General features: G+C 36.3%; 1 protein-coding gene across 1 annotated transcript; it reads left to right on the top strand.

The window, feature by feature from the left end:
* The first annotated feature begins 683 nt into the window (after window positions 1-683).
* LOC6030957 (23 kDa integral membrane protein) lies at window positions 684-14,466 on the top strand. Its single transcript, XM_038265939.1, has 2 exons — window positions 684-913; window positions 13,792-14,466. The coding sequence occupies exons 1-2, from the start codon at window positions 815-817 to the stop codon at window positions 14,440-14,442; spliced, it is 750 nt and encodes a 249-aa protein (XP_038121867.1). The 5' UTR covers window positions 684-814; the 3' UTR covers window positions 14,443-14,466.
* The last annotated feature ends 334 nt before the right edge of the window (window positions 14,467-14,800 follow it).

Raw genomic sequence — 14,800 nt, forward strand, 5'->3', positions numbered from 1 at the left:
TTTTTATCGGATTCCTCGGAAAATTTCACAAAACATTTATAAAAATTGGCGATGTCAAACCGTACGTTTCGAAGATATGATTTTTTGAAAATAAAAACTGAGTTTTTCGAAGCACCACGCGCAAAAACAGGAAAATGAATCAACTTTTTTCACTAAAACTGCGATAACTTAAAAATTACAGCGATGACCTATACATGTTAGGGTACCAAAATTTTCGCAATCAAAATACGCAAATTTTGGTACTCTAACATGTATAGGTATATGTATATATAATGTTTATAATGTTTAACCATTTTTAAAGCAATTAAAAATGAAACACGAAGCAATACTTTCCGTTGCCGAACCTAAGATGATAATCTATACCAAGTAGCAAACCACATGGTTTCTGGTGGCATGACCGCGTGGGCACAGGCTAGACCATTTTCCAGGTGAATCGTCTATGGTTGGTTGGACACACGGCAACATAATGGAAAAGTAGCACAGCAAGTGGCCAGCTCGCTTGACCTGAGCGATTCATTGTGATGATGGGTGGTTTTTCCATTTTCACGAAAGGACTTTAACTCTGTTTGTGTGTATGTGTGGTTAGGTTTATAACATAGAACAGGACCAACCAGTGTACATAACGTGAAAATGGTATATTCGACATCCCCAATGGGGTGTTGGTTCAGTCTTGTTCAAGCAACCAAAAGGATTTGTTGACGGAGCGGTCCCCCGGGAATACTCAGATTTCAATTATTATTATATTCATAAAAGTGCTCTTCACCAAGTGAAAGTGTGATTTCAGTTGAAACCCGTTTTAGCCGCAATCGCCAGGATGAAGTTGAAACTTGTGGATAACATCAGAGCACGGATGGATTCCTGTGGGACCAAGGCTATCAAATACCTTCTCTTCGTGTTCAACTTCATATTTGCGGTAGGATTTCTTTTTTTTTTTTCAAAAACACTGCTTTTTCAAACATATAAATATGCAACTTAAATTTGTCAAAATTATCGGCTGACAAAAACTTAAATTAAAATAAAAAAATATATTCAATGTGAAACAATAAAGCATTTACTTTCGGCCGATTAGAAGTCAAAGTAAGCCAAAGTGGTTCTGCATTTTGAATCAGATCGCAAAGTTGTATACCACTAAACAGTTTGATAATGCAAAAAACTAACTTAATCCAAATGTGGATCACTACATTCTGGAAATGGATCATACAAATAAAAGATGTCGTGATAATAACATGAGACAGGATTATATATCCGAACATTGTTTACATACAGCAATGCCCCACGAAAACAGCATGATTCGAAAACAAAGTTCTCTGATCAACTCAAAATTTTCTGGAGGTTCGTTGGCCGAAATAATTCGACCCGTTTTTTTTTGTTTGGCCATTAGGGTGACCTACGGCGTGTTAGGGTGGTCCGAAAAATAACAATTTTCGTCGATTTTCGCAAAAACCACTTTTTTCAAAAAATCATATGTCCGCGTCATTTCATCCGATTTTAGCTGTCCTAGACGGAAAAGAAAGGTGATTAGTTTGGCATTTTGGCAGGGATGCCAGTTACACAGATTTGTCTGTGTTTCACAGATTTTTGAGCTAGTGTCAGACATTTTTTGAGGTGCACAGACTTTTAAAAAACTTCATTAAATTATTATTTTGTAATCTTTTTTGTAGAAACTTATTTCGTTAGTCTTCAAATGCTTAAAAACGCAATTTCTGATGGATTTCAATGACTGTGAATTGATATATTTGAATTTTAGACAAATGCACAGACATACACAGACTTTTTTACAGACATTTAAAAAAAAACAAGTGGCGGGATGAGAAAAATAGTAAGACGTTTCAAAATCTAGCTTAACATATGAAAAGGTCGTATGCAAACTAAAAATGCTGTTTTGAAGGTCTCGGGATCAAAGAGCCTATGTCTGAAACTATTTTTATCGGATTCCTCCGAAAATTTCACAAAACACATCAAAAAATGGTGATGTTATGTTTTCAATACTCCGAGATATGATTTTTGGAAAATAAAAACTGAGTTTTTCGACGCGCCACGCGCATAAATGGGAAAATGACGTAAACGGGGAAAAATCAACTTTTTTCACTAAAGCTGAGATAACTTGAAAATTTAAGCGATGACCTATACATCTTAGGGTACCAAAAGTTGCGTATTTCAATTACAAATATACTGGAACAACCCGTCTCTTTGTATTCATAGGCTCTTTGGTCCCGAGACCTTCAAAACAGCATTTTAACTTTTCATACGACCTTTTCATATGTTAAGCTAGATTTTTGAAACTTCTTACTATTTTTTCCAAATAGCCAAACTAATCACCTTTCTTTAGCGTTTAGGAAGCTAAAATCGGATGAAATGGCGCGGAGATATGATTTTTTTAAAAAGTGATTTTTGCGAAAATTGACGAAAATTGCCATTTTTCGGACCACCCCAACACGGCTTAGGTCCCCCTAATGGCCAAACAAAAAATACGGATCTAATTATTTCGGCTAAGGATCCCCCCGAAAAATGTTGAGCCCGATCGGAGAACTTTGTTTTCGAATCATGCTGTTTTCGTTGGGAATTGCTGTATACATGAATATAGGTCTTTGAGCTGTTTTTCAAAAGTTCTCTAATCCGAGGTCGCTGGGCATTGTTCGGCCTCGCCTAAACATAGAAGCAAGCATCTGAAGGAAACTCGATCTATATAGACTTCCAATCCCCTCAGGCAAGTCAGGGTTCAGCGCGTATTTAATATGAGAAGATAGCATGTTTCAACACTACGGATCTATTCAATGCTAGAGTGTAAACCTTCTGATGGCCGACTGCTTAGCGTCCCAGACCACCAATCCAAAGGTGTGATATCGAATCCCACCTGATTTTATTTTAGTTTTTATTTATACTCAAATTCCTGATTCCAAATTTCAATGGTACCGACCGAGATTTGATCCCTGAACCTTCTGCTTGGGAGACAGAAGCCGTAACCATTAAGCCACGGATCCGGTTGAGAGCAATCAATATTTTCTTTCTGTTTAAAAAAAATGTCTTTTAAACAGTTGTAATACAAACTTATATCACGGTGTGATTGCTGATTCAATAGTTCTCCGTTTTGCTTCCTCACTTTACTGAGGAAAGGCTATAAAATCACTCAAAAATGAACTTTTAATTCGACCTCTAGGACCTACCGTCATATATACAAATCGATTCAGAATCACCAGCTGAACAAATGTCTATGTGTTTGGCTGTATGTAGACATGTGTACCAAATCAATGTCACTGGAATATCTCGACACTGGCTAAGCCGATTTTGACCGTATTGACCTCATTCGATTCGTCTTGGGGTCCCATAAGTCCCTATTGAAATTCATAAGATTTAGTAAAGCACTTCAAATGTTATGCCTAAAAAACTGCTGCATATAAATTTCACAGTTTGCAAACAAGGGTGGTTTTGCATGGAAACCTGTCATATCATATATTTTTAGAAAGGTTCTGAAATAACCTTTCTTGTGGATTAAAATTTTTCAAGATCTGACTTACCTATCTACAAGCAAGCATTACAATTGCAAGCAATTTAAAAAATGCTCTGAATGTACATAACCTCAATCTATTTCCCCACGGCGGTGTATGTACAATCTTGACAAAAAGTCTGAAGGCAGTTTGTTTTTTTAATCGGCCTTAGTGATGCCGTTGCAAATATTTCTCAAAGTTTATGTTTTAAAACGAGTTTCTTTTTTTAAAACACTATATACATTCTTGAAATTGTTAAAAATATCCTGAGCATATAAAAGCGACGAATTCATTTTGCAGCAACCTCTTCCGTAAAAAAGTCATACATTTTTGATCAATTTCAAATTCCATGATAATACTATGATGATCTGGAAACGGTACAGGAACCGTTTGCAAAAATCTCAAAAACAAAACATACCATCTTTCCATCTGGTAAGAATCCAGTGAGAACGCCGTGACTGGGTAGTTCATTTTCCAGGGAATAACTTTGCCGAAGAGTTCGAAAAGATTCGTCAACTATTAGGAATGTTACAGAATTTGTAACATCGCCGCTGAAAACTTTAACATTTTCTTTACTCTCTTCTGGCAGCACTTGCTGCTACTGTAAAAATATTGAGGCCGGCGTCGCGACATTCATGCAACCAAGCATGGTGACCAGAAGAACTTGAAAAAACAAATTGATGTTTTCAACGGTGGTGTTATAAATTCTGTAACATCATTTTTAACATTTGACGAATCTTTTTGCACTAGTCGGCAAAGTTGTTCCATGGAACATAAACTTTCCCGAGTAGGGGTAAATAACACTGGAATACCAAATTTTGGTATTACTTGAGCAAATAACAGGGACCAAAATGTGCCCTTGGTTGCCCAGTAATAGATGGTAAAATACCATGAAATCATACCAAAGTCTTGTATGTGGAAGGGCACAACAATACCAAACCATGTTAGTCCAAGGGTAAAATAATACCACAAAATAAAACCATTTCAATATCAAGTGGTGGTCTTCTGGATTTTTGAAAAAAAAGCAATGCAATCCACTTTAACGACCCCCCGGGTTTCTGCTCATTTCTAGGCACCCGAAGGTTATGTGTGGTGAGTCACTCAAAACCTCTTTTACGCAAATGTACCGACGTTTTACTTCCCCATCCGATAGAAGGCCAGGCGGATAAGGCCGGAATCGAACCAGCGCCCCATAGCAACTTAGGGATCTGCAGCCGAAGCCGTTAACCACCGCGCCACGAGGCCCTCTGGATTTTTGAAAATTGACTGAATACCAAAACATGGTATTGCCATGGTTTTATTTTTAGGTATTCCCGCACCTTCGGAAAATCAGATATTGGTATTCCTGTGGTCTTCCACCAAAATTCAATAAACTGTCGATTGAATTGTTTTTCCAAGTAGTTGGTTTTCCCGACTAAGAGAAATTTCAACAATTTAAAAAAAAATCTTAGTGGGTATATACAAAAAATGAAATTCAGCACTAACATTTTCGGGTTTCAAGTCATTTTAGCGCAAAATTAATTACCTCGTCAAAATTTATAAAAAAATTCCCACAGTTTCAGAGGATTTCGATAAAACACTTTAATACTAAAACAATACAAAAATGTGCCATCCTGACTTAGAAAATTTTCCACAATTTCAAGTCATTTCTTTAGAGGGTATATCAAAAATGTTTAAAATCAAGTTTGAAATTTTCAGTTTTCAATAAAAGCATTCGCTTTGAGACATCATTTTAGTGCAAAATTAATTATTTTGTCAAGATTTTCCCATAGTTTCAGAGGAATTTGATAAAATACTGTAATACCAAAAGAATGCCAAAATGTGGTGTTCGATCATTGCAATTTTGCAATATCAAAATAATACCTTTAATTGGTATGATACCACATTTTGCTCTTGCATAATCCTTAAGACAAATTTTAAAGGGTCCAGGAATACCAAAATTTGGTATTGATACCAGAGAAAGGTATTATTACGCATTTCCTTTGATATTTACCCGTGCTCGGGATGAGCTCACAAGGTTTTTGAAAAATGCAAAAATCGTTAAGGAGCTCAAAACTGGCAAAAACCAGAACGCCTCGATTTTACGGGTTAAATCCCATTTAAACTCCAAAGTCAAAGCGCCAGGTCCTGGCGCAACCAATCATGCTCATATTTGAGATTCGGGATCATGCTCAGAAATGCCCGCCAAATTCGCCCATTTTGTTACATCCTATTATACATCTTTTTTTAATTGTCTGTTCTACAACTTTTGTATAACCTGATCTTTTAGTTGAGGCATGAAAATTGCATTATTTTTGCATTTTTTGTATTTTTAATTAAAAATATGAACCAATTGAATAAAACTGTTAGAAAAAAATAATTTTTGTTTTCTAATATTTGAATGACGAAAATGTCAAAAATACCTTCAATTTCAAAATACCTTAACTAATAAATGTATTTTACTAATTTGTAGTTTGAAATAGCGATATTTATTTAAATAAATACACATTTTTTAAATTTGGCCCGCAAGCTTATATGAGCTTCTAATTTGGTACGCCACTCAAAAACTTTTAGCACCCCTGCGCTTAAGCCTTTTTCCATATGACTAACAGTTATTTTTATGGTACAATTTTATTTGAAGATTTGTTGATTATACTTTTCGCCAAATCCCAAACCAACAATGTCAATAAAATGATCAGTGTGAACGGGGTTCTACTGATATGGGGTACTACGAAAATCTCACAGTATGTTTTTTGAATCATAAAAAATAACAAAAGTTCTATTGCATTATTATTATCATGTCTATAAGAAAAAAGTATTTGTTTTGAGAATATATAAAAAAAAGTCTGTAGAGCAGTTCTCTAGGATTTCGGTCATTCGATTTTTTTGTATTTTTAATCCGACTGAAACTTTTTGGTGCCTTCGGTATGCCCTAAGAAGCCATTTTGCATCATTATTTTGTCCAGATAATTTTTCATACAAATTTGGCAGCTGTCCATACAAAAATGATGTATGAAAATTCAAAAATCTGTATCTTTTGAAGGAATTTTTTGATAGATTTGGTGTCTTCTGCAAAGTTGTAGGTATGAATACGGACTACACTGGAAAAAAATTATACACGGTAAAAAAAATTGGTTATTTTTTTATTTAACTTTTTATCACAAAAACTTGATTTTCAAAAAAACAATATTTTTTTTTTTTTTATATGTTTTAGAGGACATAAAATGCCAACTTTTAAGAAATTTCCAGGTTGTGCAAAAAATCATTGACTGAGTTATGAATTTTTTAATCAATACTGATTTTTTCAAAAAATCGAAATTTTGGTTGCACAAATTTTTCAACTTCATTTTTCGATGTAAAATCGAATTTGCAATCAAAAAGTACTTTAGTGAAATTTTGATAAAGTGCACCGTTTTCAAGTTAAATCCATATTTAAGTGACTTTTTTGAAAATAGTTGTAGTTTTTCATTTTTTAAAATTAGTGCACATGTTTGCCCACTTTTGAAAAAATATTTTTGAAAAGCTAAGAAAATTCTCTATATTTTGCTTCTTCGGACTTTGTTGATACGACCTTTAGTTGCTAAGATATTGCAATGCAAATGTTTAAAAACAGGAAAATTGATGTTTTCTCAGTCTCACCCAAATAACCCACCATTTTTCAATGTCGATATCTCAACAACTAATGGCCCGATTTTCAATGTTAAAATATGAATCATTTCTGAAATTTTCCGATATTTTCGAAAACAATATTTTTAAAATTTTCTAATCAAGACTAACATTTTAAAAGGGCGTAATATTGAATGTTTGGCCTTTTTGAAATGTTAGTCCCGATTTGAAAATTTAGAAAATTTTATTGTCGAAAAGATCGGAAAATTTCACAAATGTTTCATATTATAACATTGAAAATCGAACCATTAGTTGCTGAGATATCGACATTAGAAAATGGTGGGTTGTTTAGGTGAGACTCAGAAAACATCAATTTTCCTGTTTTTAAACCTTTGCATAGCAATATCTCAGCAATTAAAGGTCGTATCAAAAAAGTCCGATGAAGCAAAATATAGAGAATTTTCTCAGTTTTTCAAAAATATTTTTTTCAAACGTGGGCAAACATGAGCACTAATTTAAAAAAATGAAAAACTGTGACTTTTAAGCATAAGCATAGGTGCCCACCCGCAGTTGCTACTCCGTTATTGACCAGGACCTCCAGAAGTTACATCCACGAGCCGTGGAAGATAAGTGGGAGCTATCTTTCCTCGCTTCGCAACTTCTCAAAGGCCCCTATCATGCTGATCAATACCGGCGCCGGCCACGACCAGTGGTAGGGTCACGGGGAAGTGGATGTGAATGTTAGTCCGATACTTGAGTGATAGAGACCACCCAATCGACTGCATCTCCGACAAAGTATCACATGAGTTTTGAGGGGGTTAGTAGATGGGTATGAGGTCAGGATTCACGAGTGGCAGTGATGTGACCATGAGCATTTTGTTTATCGGTTGAAAAATTTAAATCTTAGGCAGCCGGCTGCGGAAAGATAGATAATTGATTATTTAAAAGTTTTTTTTATCGAACGCGTGCCAGCCGAGCAGTAGTGCTATGGGCTGGACTTATAAGTATATTTTTACTGTTTTTACAATTTAGATAACGCGAGCAAATTTCAAAAATAGTAAATAAATGACGCTTTACTTTTCATAAAATCGATAGTTTGATAAGTGAATACTAAAACTGCCAATTGGAATAAATTTTTACGATCATTTACGACGAAAATTATCGCGAAAAAATAGGAACAAAAGACACAAACAAACAGCGACACAAAAGAAATGAAAATGAGCATGCAAAAACAAGACAGCGCGTCTCCGTAGTCAGCGCACTAATGATGCCATTATTTAATTATAATGACCACTCACCCAAGCACACAAACAGCGACACAAAAGAAATGAAAATGAGCATGCAAAAACAAGACAGCGCGTCCCCGCGGTCAGCGCACTAATGATGCCATTATTTAATTATAATAACCACGCACCCAAGCACACAATGAGCGACACAAAAGAAATGAAAATGAGCATGCAAAAACAAGACAGCGCGTCCCCGCGGTCAGCGCACTAATGATGCCATTATTTAATTATAATAACCACGCACCCAAGCACACAAACAGCGACACAAAAGAAATGAAAATGAGCATGCAAAAACAAGACAGCGCGTCCCCGCGGTCAGCGCACTAATGATGCCATTATTTAATTATAATAACCACTCACCCAAGCACACAAACAGCGACACAAAAGAAATGAAAATGAGCATGCAAAAACAAGACAGCGCGTCCCCGCGGTCAGCGCACTAATGATGCCATTATTTAATTATAATAACCACTCACCCAAGCACACAAACAGCGACACAAAAAAAATGAAAATGAGCATGTAAAACAAGACAGCGCGTCCCCGCGGTCAGCGCACTAATCAATTTAAAAAAATGAAAAACTGTGATTTTTTTGAAAAAAAGTCACATAAAAATGGCTATAACTTTAAAACGGTGCACTTTATCAAAATTTCATTAAAGTACTTTTTGGTTGCAAATTTAATTTTACATCAAAAAATGAAGTTGAAAAATTTTTGCGACCAAAATTTCGATTTTTCGAAAAAATCAGTATTGATAAAAAAATGCATAACTCGGTCAATGATTTTTTGCACAACCTGGAAATTTCTGAAAAGTTGGCATTTTATGTCCTCTAAAACACATCAAAAAAAATAAAATAGTGTTTTTTTGTAAATCAAGTTTTAGTGATAAAAAGTTAAATAAAAAAATCAGCAATTTTTTTTTACCGTGTATCATTTTTTTCTAGTGCAGTACGTATCCATACCTACAACTTTGCCGGAGACACCAAATCGATCAAAAAATTCCTTCAAAAGATACAGATTTTTGAATTTTCATACATCATTTTTGTATGGACAGCTGCCAAATTTGTATGGAAAATTATCTGGACAAAATAATGATGCAAAATGGCTTCTTTGGGCATACCGAAGGCACCAAAAAAGTTTTAGTCAGATAAAAAAATACAAAAATTAAAATTGAAGAAAAAAGACCGATTTCGTAGAGAATTGCTCTGTAACAATATTCATTATATGTGAATGAATAGTGAAAAACCTTTCAACACACCTCCCCCTAAAATGCTACGTATGTTCTGAGTTAAGCCAAAAAGAAAGTGCATTTGCACAGTTGACCTTAAGATGGGAAAAACATCTTTAAATTGTTTTGTTATCATATCGACGCTGTCGTGCTATCATGTCGCACCCGCCATTTCGACGTTCCGAGAAAAACGCGTTTTAATGTTTGACCTTGAATAAACAAAAACGAGAGCACGCAGTGTAAACAATGAAATACACGTTTTGTTTGGTTGACCATTCTGTGTATTGTCCCGAAGTTTGGTTGTATTTGGTTGCTGGAGTCCCGAGTTATAAATACAAATGTTTACGGTAGTCTAACTTGTACGTGCGTCAAACGCATCCTGACCTGAAATCCCTTTGGCCAATTGTCGTACTTACATTAATTTTCAGGAAGTGACAAGATTGAAACTAATTGCACATGAAAAGTGACAAAAATCCGCGGAGCTTTTTTGGTTTTTATTATATATCTTTTTTCCCAGTATCGATAGCTATATCAGCTATTTTTTACTCCACATAAATTTAATAACAAGTTCATGCAAATAATAAGGAAACTTAAATAAACGTTTCATTAAATAAGTTTGAATTAATTGAAACTAAATTCGCTTCATCTTATTGAGGCGCTGATTATTTTAGAGAAGGGGGAAGTTGTGTGGGCCCAAATAGCCCCCTCGATCTGATTGCGTACAAGATGCAGCGTTCGAGTGACAGCGCATGGACGCAGCCAAATGGATCTGACAGTTCGCGGGTCAGAGTCAGTAGAGAGCCTGGAGCTTATTAGAGAACGGACATCTTAAAATACTGAAACTGGCACCACTACATGCACATCAGTCAAAATAGCTTGCAGCACTGCAATTGTTAAAGCACCTGCGTGACTTTTTTCAGATTCTCTTTTGATCAGTCAATTGAACCAAAACAAACTGAGTTTTAACATAGTTTATTCTGCCGCTCTAATCGAGTCCGTCCCATATGTAAAAACAGCAATCCGAGAAAAAGGCATGTCAAATTTGTCCCACCCATAAGGCTACGTGTTAGAATTTATCGAAAAAGTGGATTTTCTCCGGTTTTCTAGAACAAAGTACTAAATTTACTGTCAAGCTGATGTGAAGTTTTCCATGACAGCTGGGAATGTTTAACTCCATGTTACCGACTCACATCTCTCTTTTTAATTTCACGATGGGATGGGCTAGCTTCGAACGGCAGTATGTATGGTGTAAACCTAAAATGAGATGCTGCGTTTGCAAAAAATTAAAAAAAATCCCACGAAGTTATTAGCGCCCGAAACTGACCATTTTTGAGCGGCATTAACACGCAACGAAATAATGAGTTTACGAATCGAATCAAACTTTAAATTGAAAAATAAAATTTAAATTGTTTTGTTTTCAATTAGTGTTTTGCACTTTTTCGAATAAAATATAAATCACCCAAATTACAATACTTCCCATCGATTGAACGCCAACTGAAATTTCTTCTGCTCGGTTGGAACCTCCGTTTGACAGTTCTCGTGCTTCGATTGGTACTATTGTTTTGAGATGGCCGTTCTCTAATAAGCTCCAGACTCTCTAAGAGTCAGCCTCTTTCATCAAGTAACCATCGAGGAAGTTGGTCGTTACGCTGCGGGGATTCCTCCAGGAAACCAACTTCTCCACAGTGCCCCGATTCACCCCAGATGACGGTAGCTCGATTAATTCTCAATAAGCAAAACCTCAGGACCTCTATGTTAAGTAAAATTTTCTGAGGAATCCAATAAACGATAGACATGCCGTAGACTTGACGTAAAAAGCAACACTAATCACTTTTCATTTTCGTCCAAGAGTCGGTTGTAATGGCGCAAAGTTATATTTTTCTAAAAATAAAATTGTGTTTTTTTTTGCAAAAATCGTCGAAAATTACAATGTTTTGGACGCCCTTACACGGCGTAGGTCACCCTAATGGTCATACAAAAAATACAGGTCCAATTGTTTCTGCCAAGGAACCCCCAGTCCAATTTTGGGCCGCGATCGAACAACTTTATTTTCGTCCCGTGCTGTTTTCGTGGGGAATTGCAGAATATCAACAGTTACTTTTCTTTACAGTCAGCACTGCCCGCTGCATATAGAGCTTCAGGAAGTATCAGAATCATTTTTATTGTAACTTCATAATTATTGACTTCATTCAGTTATTAACTTATCGCCTTATCTAAATTCATTCAACCATTTCAAATAAATTTGATTCTAGCTTTGTTCTTTGCGTTTTTTAAGGGATGAGGCTGATAAATGGTTGCATTATATAAAAAGTAGATTTTGTAATGTTCTACTCAGAGGGTCTCGTTTCTCTAGATTATTTGAATTTTCTTAATCAAAAACTACATTGGAACAGTGTAATGTAGAGAGAATTAAATTGATAAAGAAATTACACTTACATAAGCAAACACGCACGCAAATACATACACAAGAGGGCAAACAACTCGGTCACTCTAATCGATACTGTCCGTGGAAAGTAGTGCATGAGATAGACTCAAGCGATTTTTGGTATTAACAAGTAACTGCTTGTTGACCAGGCTAAGAGGCGGGGGTAGTGTTTATATACCTGAATCAATTAATAACACCCTATCCACGGGAAGTGAACCTGTCCTAGTTGTCAATACATTACGTACGCTAGGTGCCGTTGCCATTAGTTGTGTCCCAATATACCTGCGTGCTTCATCTTGGCGCTATAAAAGAAGTTCATTGACTTCTCACCTCTTTCCGGTATTTTTATACTCTTAGGGGTTGGATAATACTCTCACTGGGCGTGTTGGTATAATAAAACACATTTTTTTGGTTAACTTTACTTGTTTTTTTTTTCTTCAATGAATTATAAAATGTTTTAAAACATAGACTTAATTTGTGGTCGTAGCACGATTAGCCTCTGATATGAGCGAGTTGTGGCGCTATAACCACGGCAAATAGTGTCCAGGGCATTCGTGGAAATACAATGTCCCATCCCAGAGGGTCCCGGAGTACCAAACCTTCTTAGCATGGTGCTCCCGACGAATACAACCAAAATCTCGGAGCGTATGGTGGTGTGTCCCCACGCTTCTTCCTCCCCTGTCGATTCAGAATTGTGTTGTTGTTCGAACACTCAGTGCTCAAACTCAACCCAATTACGAGTCATCTCTACGATACGGCTTTACGCAGTAGGCCTGGCCGCTTTAACGCTTGTGATGTTTCAATGCATTCCGATGCAATGGCGCACTACAAATGTTAATAAATGTTAATTTAATTTAATCGGTCTTTATCGGTGAAAGTTGACGCAAATTTTAGAAGAAAGATTATGAATGAATTATCTTTCTTCTAAAATTGGCATCAACCTTCACCGATAAAGACCGATTAAATTAAATTAACATCAGTTCTCGGTGACCAAAACAATATGAGAATAAAAAGTTTTCGGATAAAAGAAAAGTAAATTAGAACTATTTTATTTATGGAGCGCAAGGAAAATGCAGTACGGCTTTGTCTTGAATACCAAGCTACCCTTGAGCCTTGCTCTGCCTTGCCTTGCACATCCCAGAAATATTCGAACGCAATAAATGTCATCGGTAGAACCAAAGTAACGTGCCGGTTGTATGTATAGGCGGTGTGCGATCATTTCTTTTGGCCGTCCGGGAGTCATATGGATGACGCTGCAGGAATAAGTTGTCTCTGTACATTTACTGTGTGTTTCGCTCAGTACTTGTACAGAGCCAAATTAGAAGGCTAAAAGACTTGATCACACACACATACTTCCTCAAATGGCCCTTCGCTGACTTAGTTTTCCGTCCTTTATATCTTCTTCTATGACTCTTAGTCGACCTATCCACCTAAAATTTCATTATCTTTCTTCTAAAATTTGCGTCAACTTTCACCTCGGTGACCAAAACAATAAATGTAAATGTTAATGTTAATAAATGACAAGAAGAGTGCTAGGCGTCATCAACCTAAGGCACTCTCCAGGATCCCTTCGAAAGATTGGCTGCGCTAGGATCTGATTAGATTAAATTAGATTAGTAGCACGATCAGCCTCTGATATTCTGCGAATTCTAAAAAAAAAAACTATGAAAGTTACTATGATTATCGACTCCGATGTTATAAAATACCAAATTAGTCAAACAAACAATGCATCCTTTTTTATAGATAGATAACATAACAACATGTTTTCTCTCTATCTATTCACAGGTCTCGGGACTAGTTCTACTTATTGCCGGAATAATTGTGCTACTGGATGTGAACGATTACCAGCACTTTGTGGAGGATAAACTGATGGCGCCACCGGTCGTGTTGATAGTAGTAGGCGCTTTCGTTTTCCTCGTGGCTTCGCTTGGCTGTTACGGGGCAATCAAGGAATCGCCCAAACTTCTGAACACCTTTGCAGTGTTTCTTCTGATTGTTCTGCTCATCGAAGTAGCCGTAGCCATAGCGGCCATTGCGTTCAAATCGGACCTTCAGAACGCACTCGAGCGTCAGCTGCAGAAATCTATCGAAAGACACAATAAGGCCGATATGACCGCGTGGGACACCGTCCATAAGAAAATGATGTGCTGTGGAGTCCAGGGACCTAAAGATTGGTATGACAACAACAACAAAACCATGCCTGCCAGCTGTTGTAAACCCGATTTGATCGATCCCGAAACTGAGGACTGCAAAAATGCACCGCCACTGTTCATGGACCGTTATTATCAGCAAGGATGTCTTATGGAACTGAAGGAACATTTCGATAAAAATGCAGTAGTGCTCATCGCTGTTGGATTCGCAATAGCCGCCTTCCAGCTGCTTGGAGTAATTTTTGCTTGCTGGCTATCTGCAGCAATTAAGAAGGACAGAAACTGAGATTGATAAAGGAGCTAAATATGGTAAAATTATTCTGAAAAGTGCCGTTTAAACTATATGAACCACCAAATTGGACTTGTAAACAAAAAAAAAAACATTTTCAAGTTATTTTTAGTTTTAAACAAAAGAAGTACAAACATAAGCGTTATTTTTTGTTGAAAAAAATAAGAGAATTTGCGTTATTTTTTATTTCAGGTACAGAGAAACCTCTTTTTACGCCGTGGCGTTACGCTTTTTGTTTCGTCGATTTCTCTTAACCCATACAATATTTTTGCAAGCTTCAAAAAGCGTTTTTTTGATCTGAACATAACCTAAAAATGGCTTTTAAAAGATTGCAAAAATGTTGCGTCGTTCCAGA

The sequence above is a fragment of the Culex quinquefasciatus genome, chromosome 3 (assembly GCF_015732765.1).
Source record: "Culex quinquefasciatus strain JHB chromosome 3, VPISU_Cqui_1.0_pri_paternal, whole genome shotgun sequence".
Classification (NCBI taxonomy): Eukaryota; Metazoa; Arthropoda; class Insecta; order Diptera; family Culicidae; genus Culex; species Culex quinquefasciatus.

Coding starts and splice junctions, on each gene's coding strand:
- LOC6030957 (XM_038265939.1), top strand. CDS start 815: ATGAAGTTGAAACTTGTGGATAACATCAGAGCACGGATGGATTCCTGT. Junction 914..13,791: donor TGTTCAACTTCATATTTGCG/GTAGGATTTCTT, acceptor ATCTATTCACAG/GTCTCGGGACTAGTTCTACT.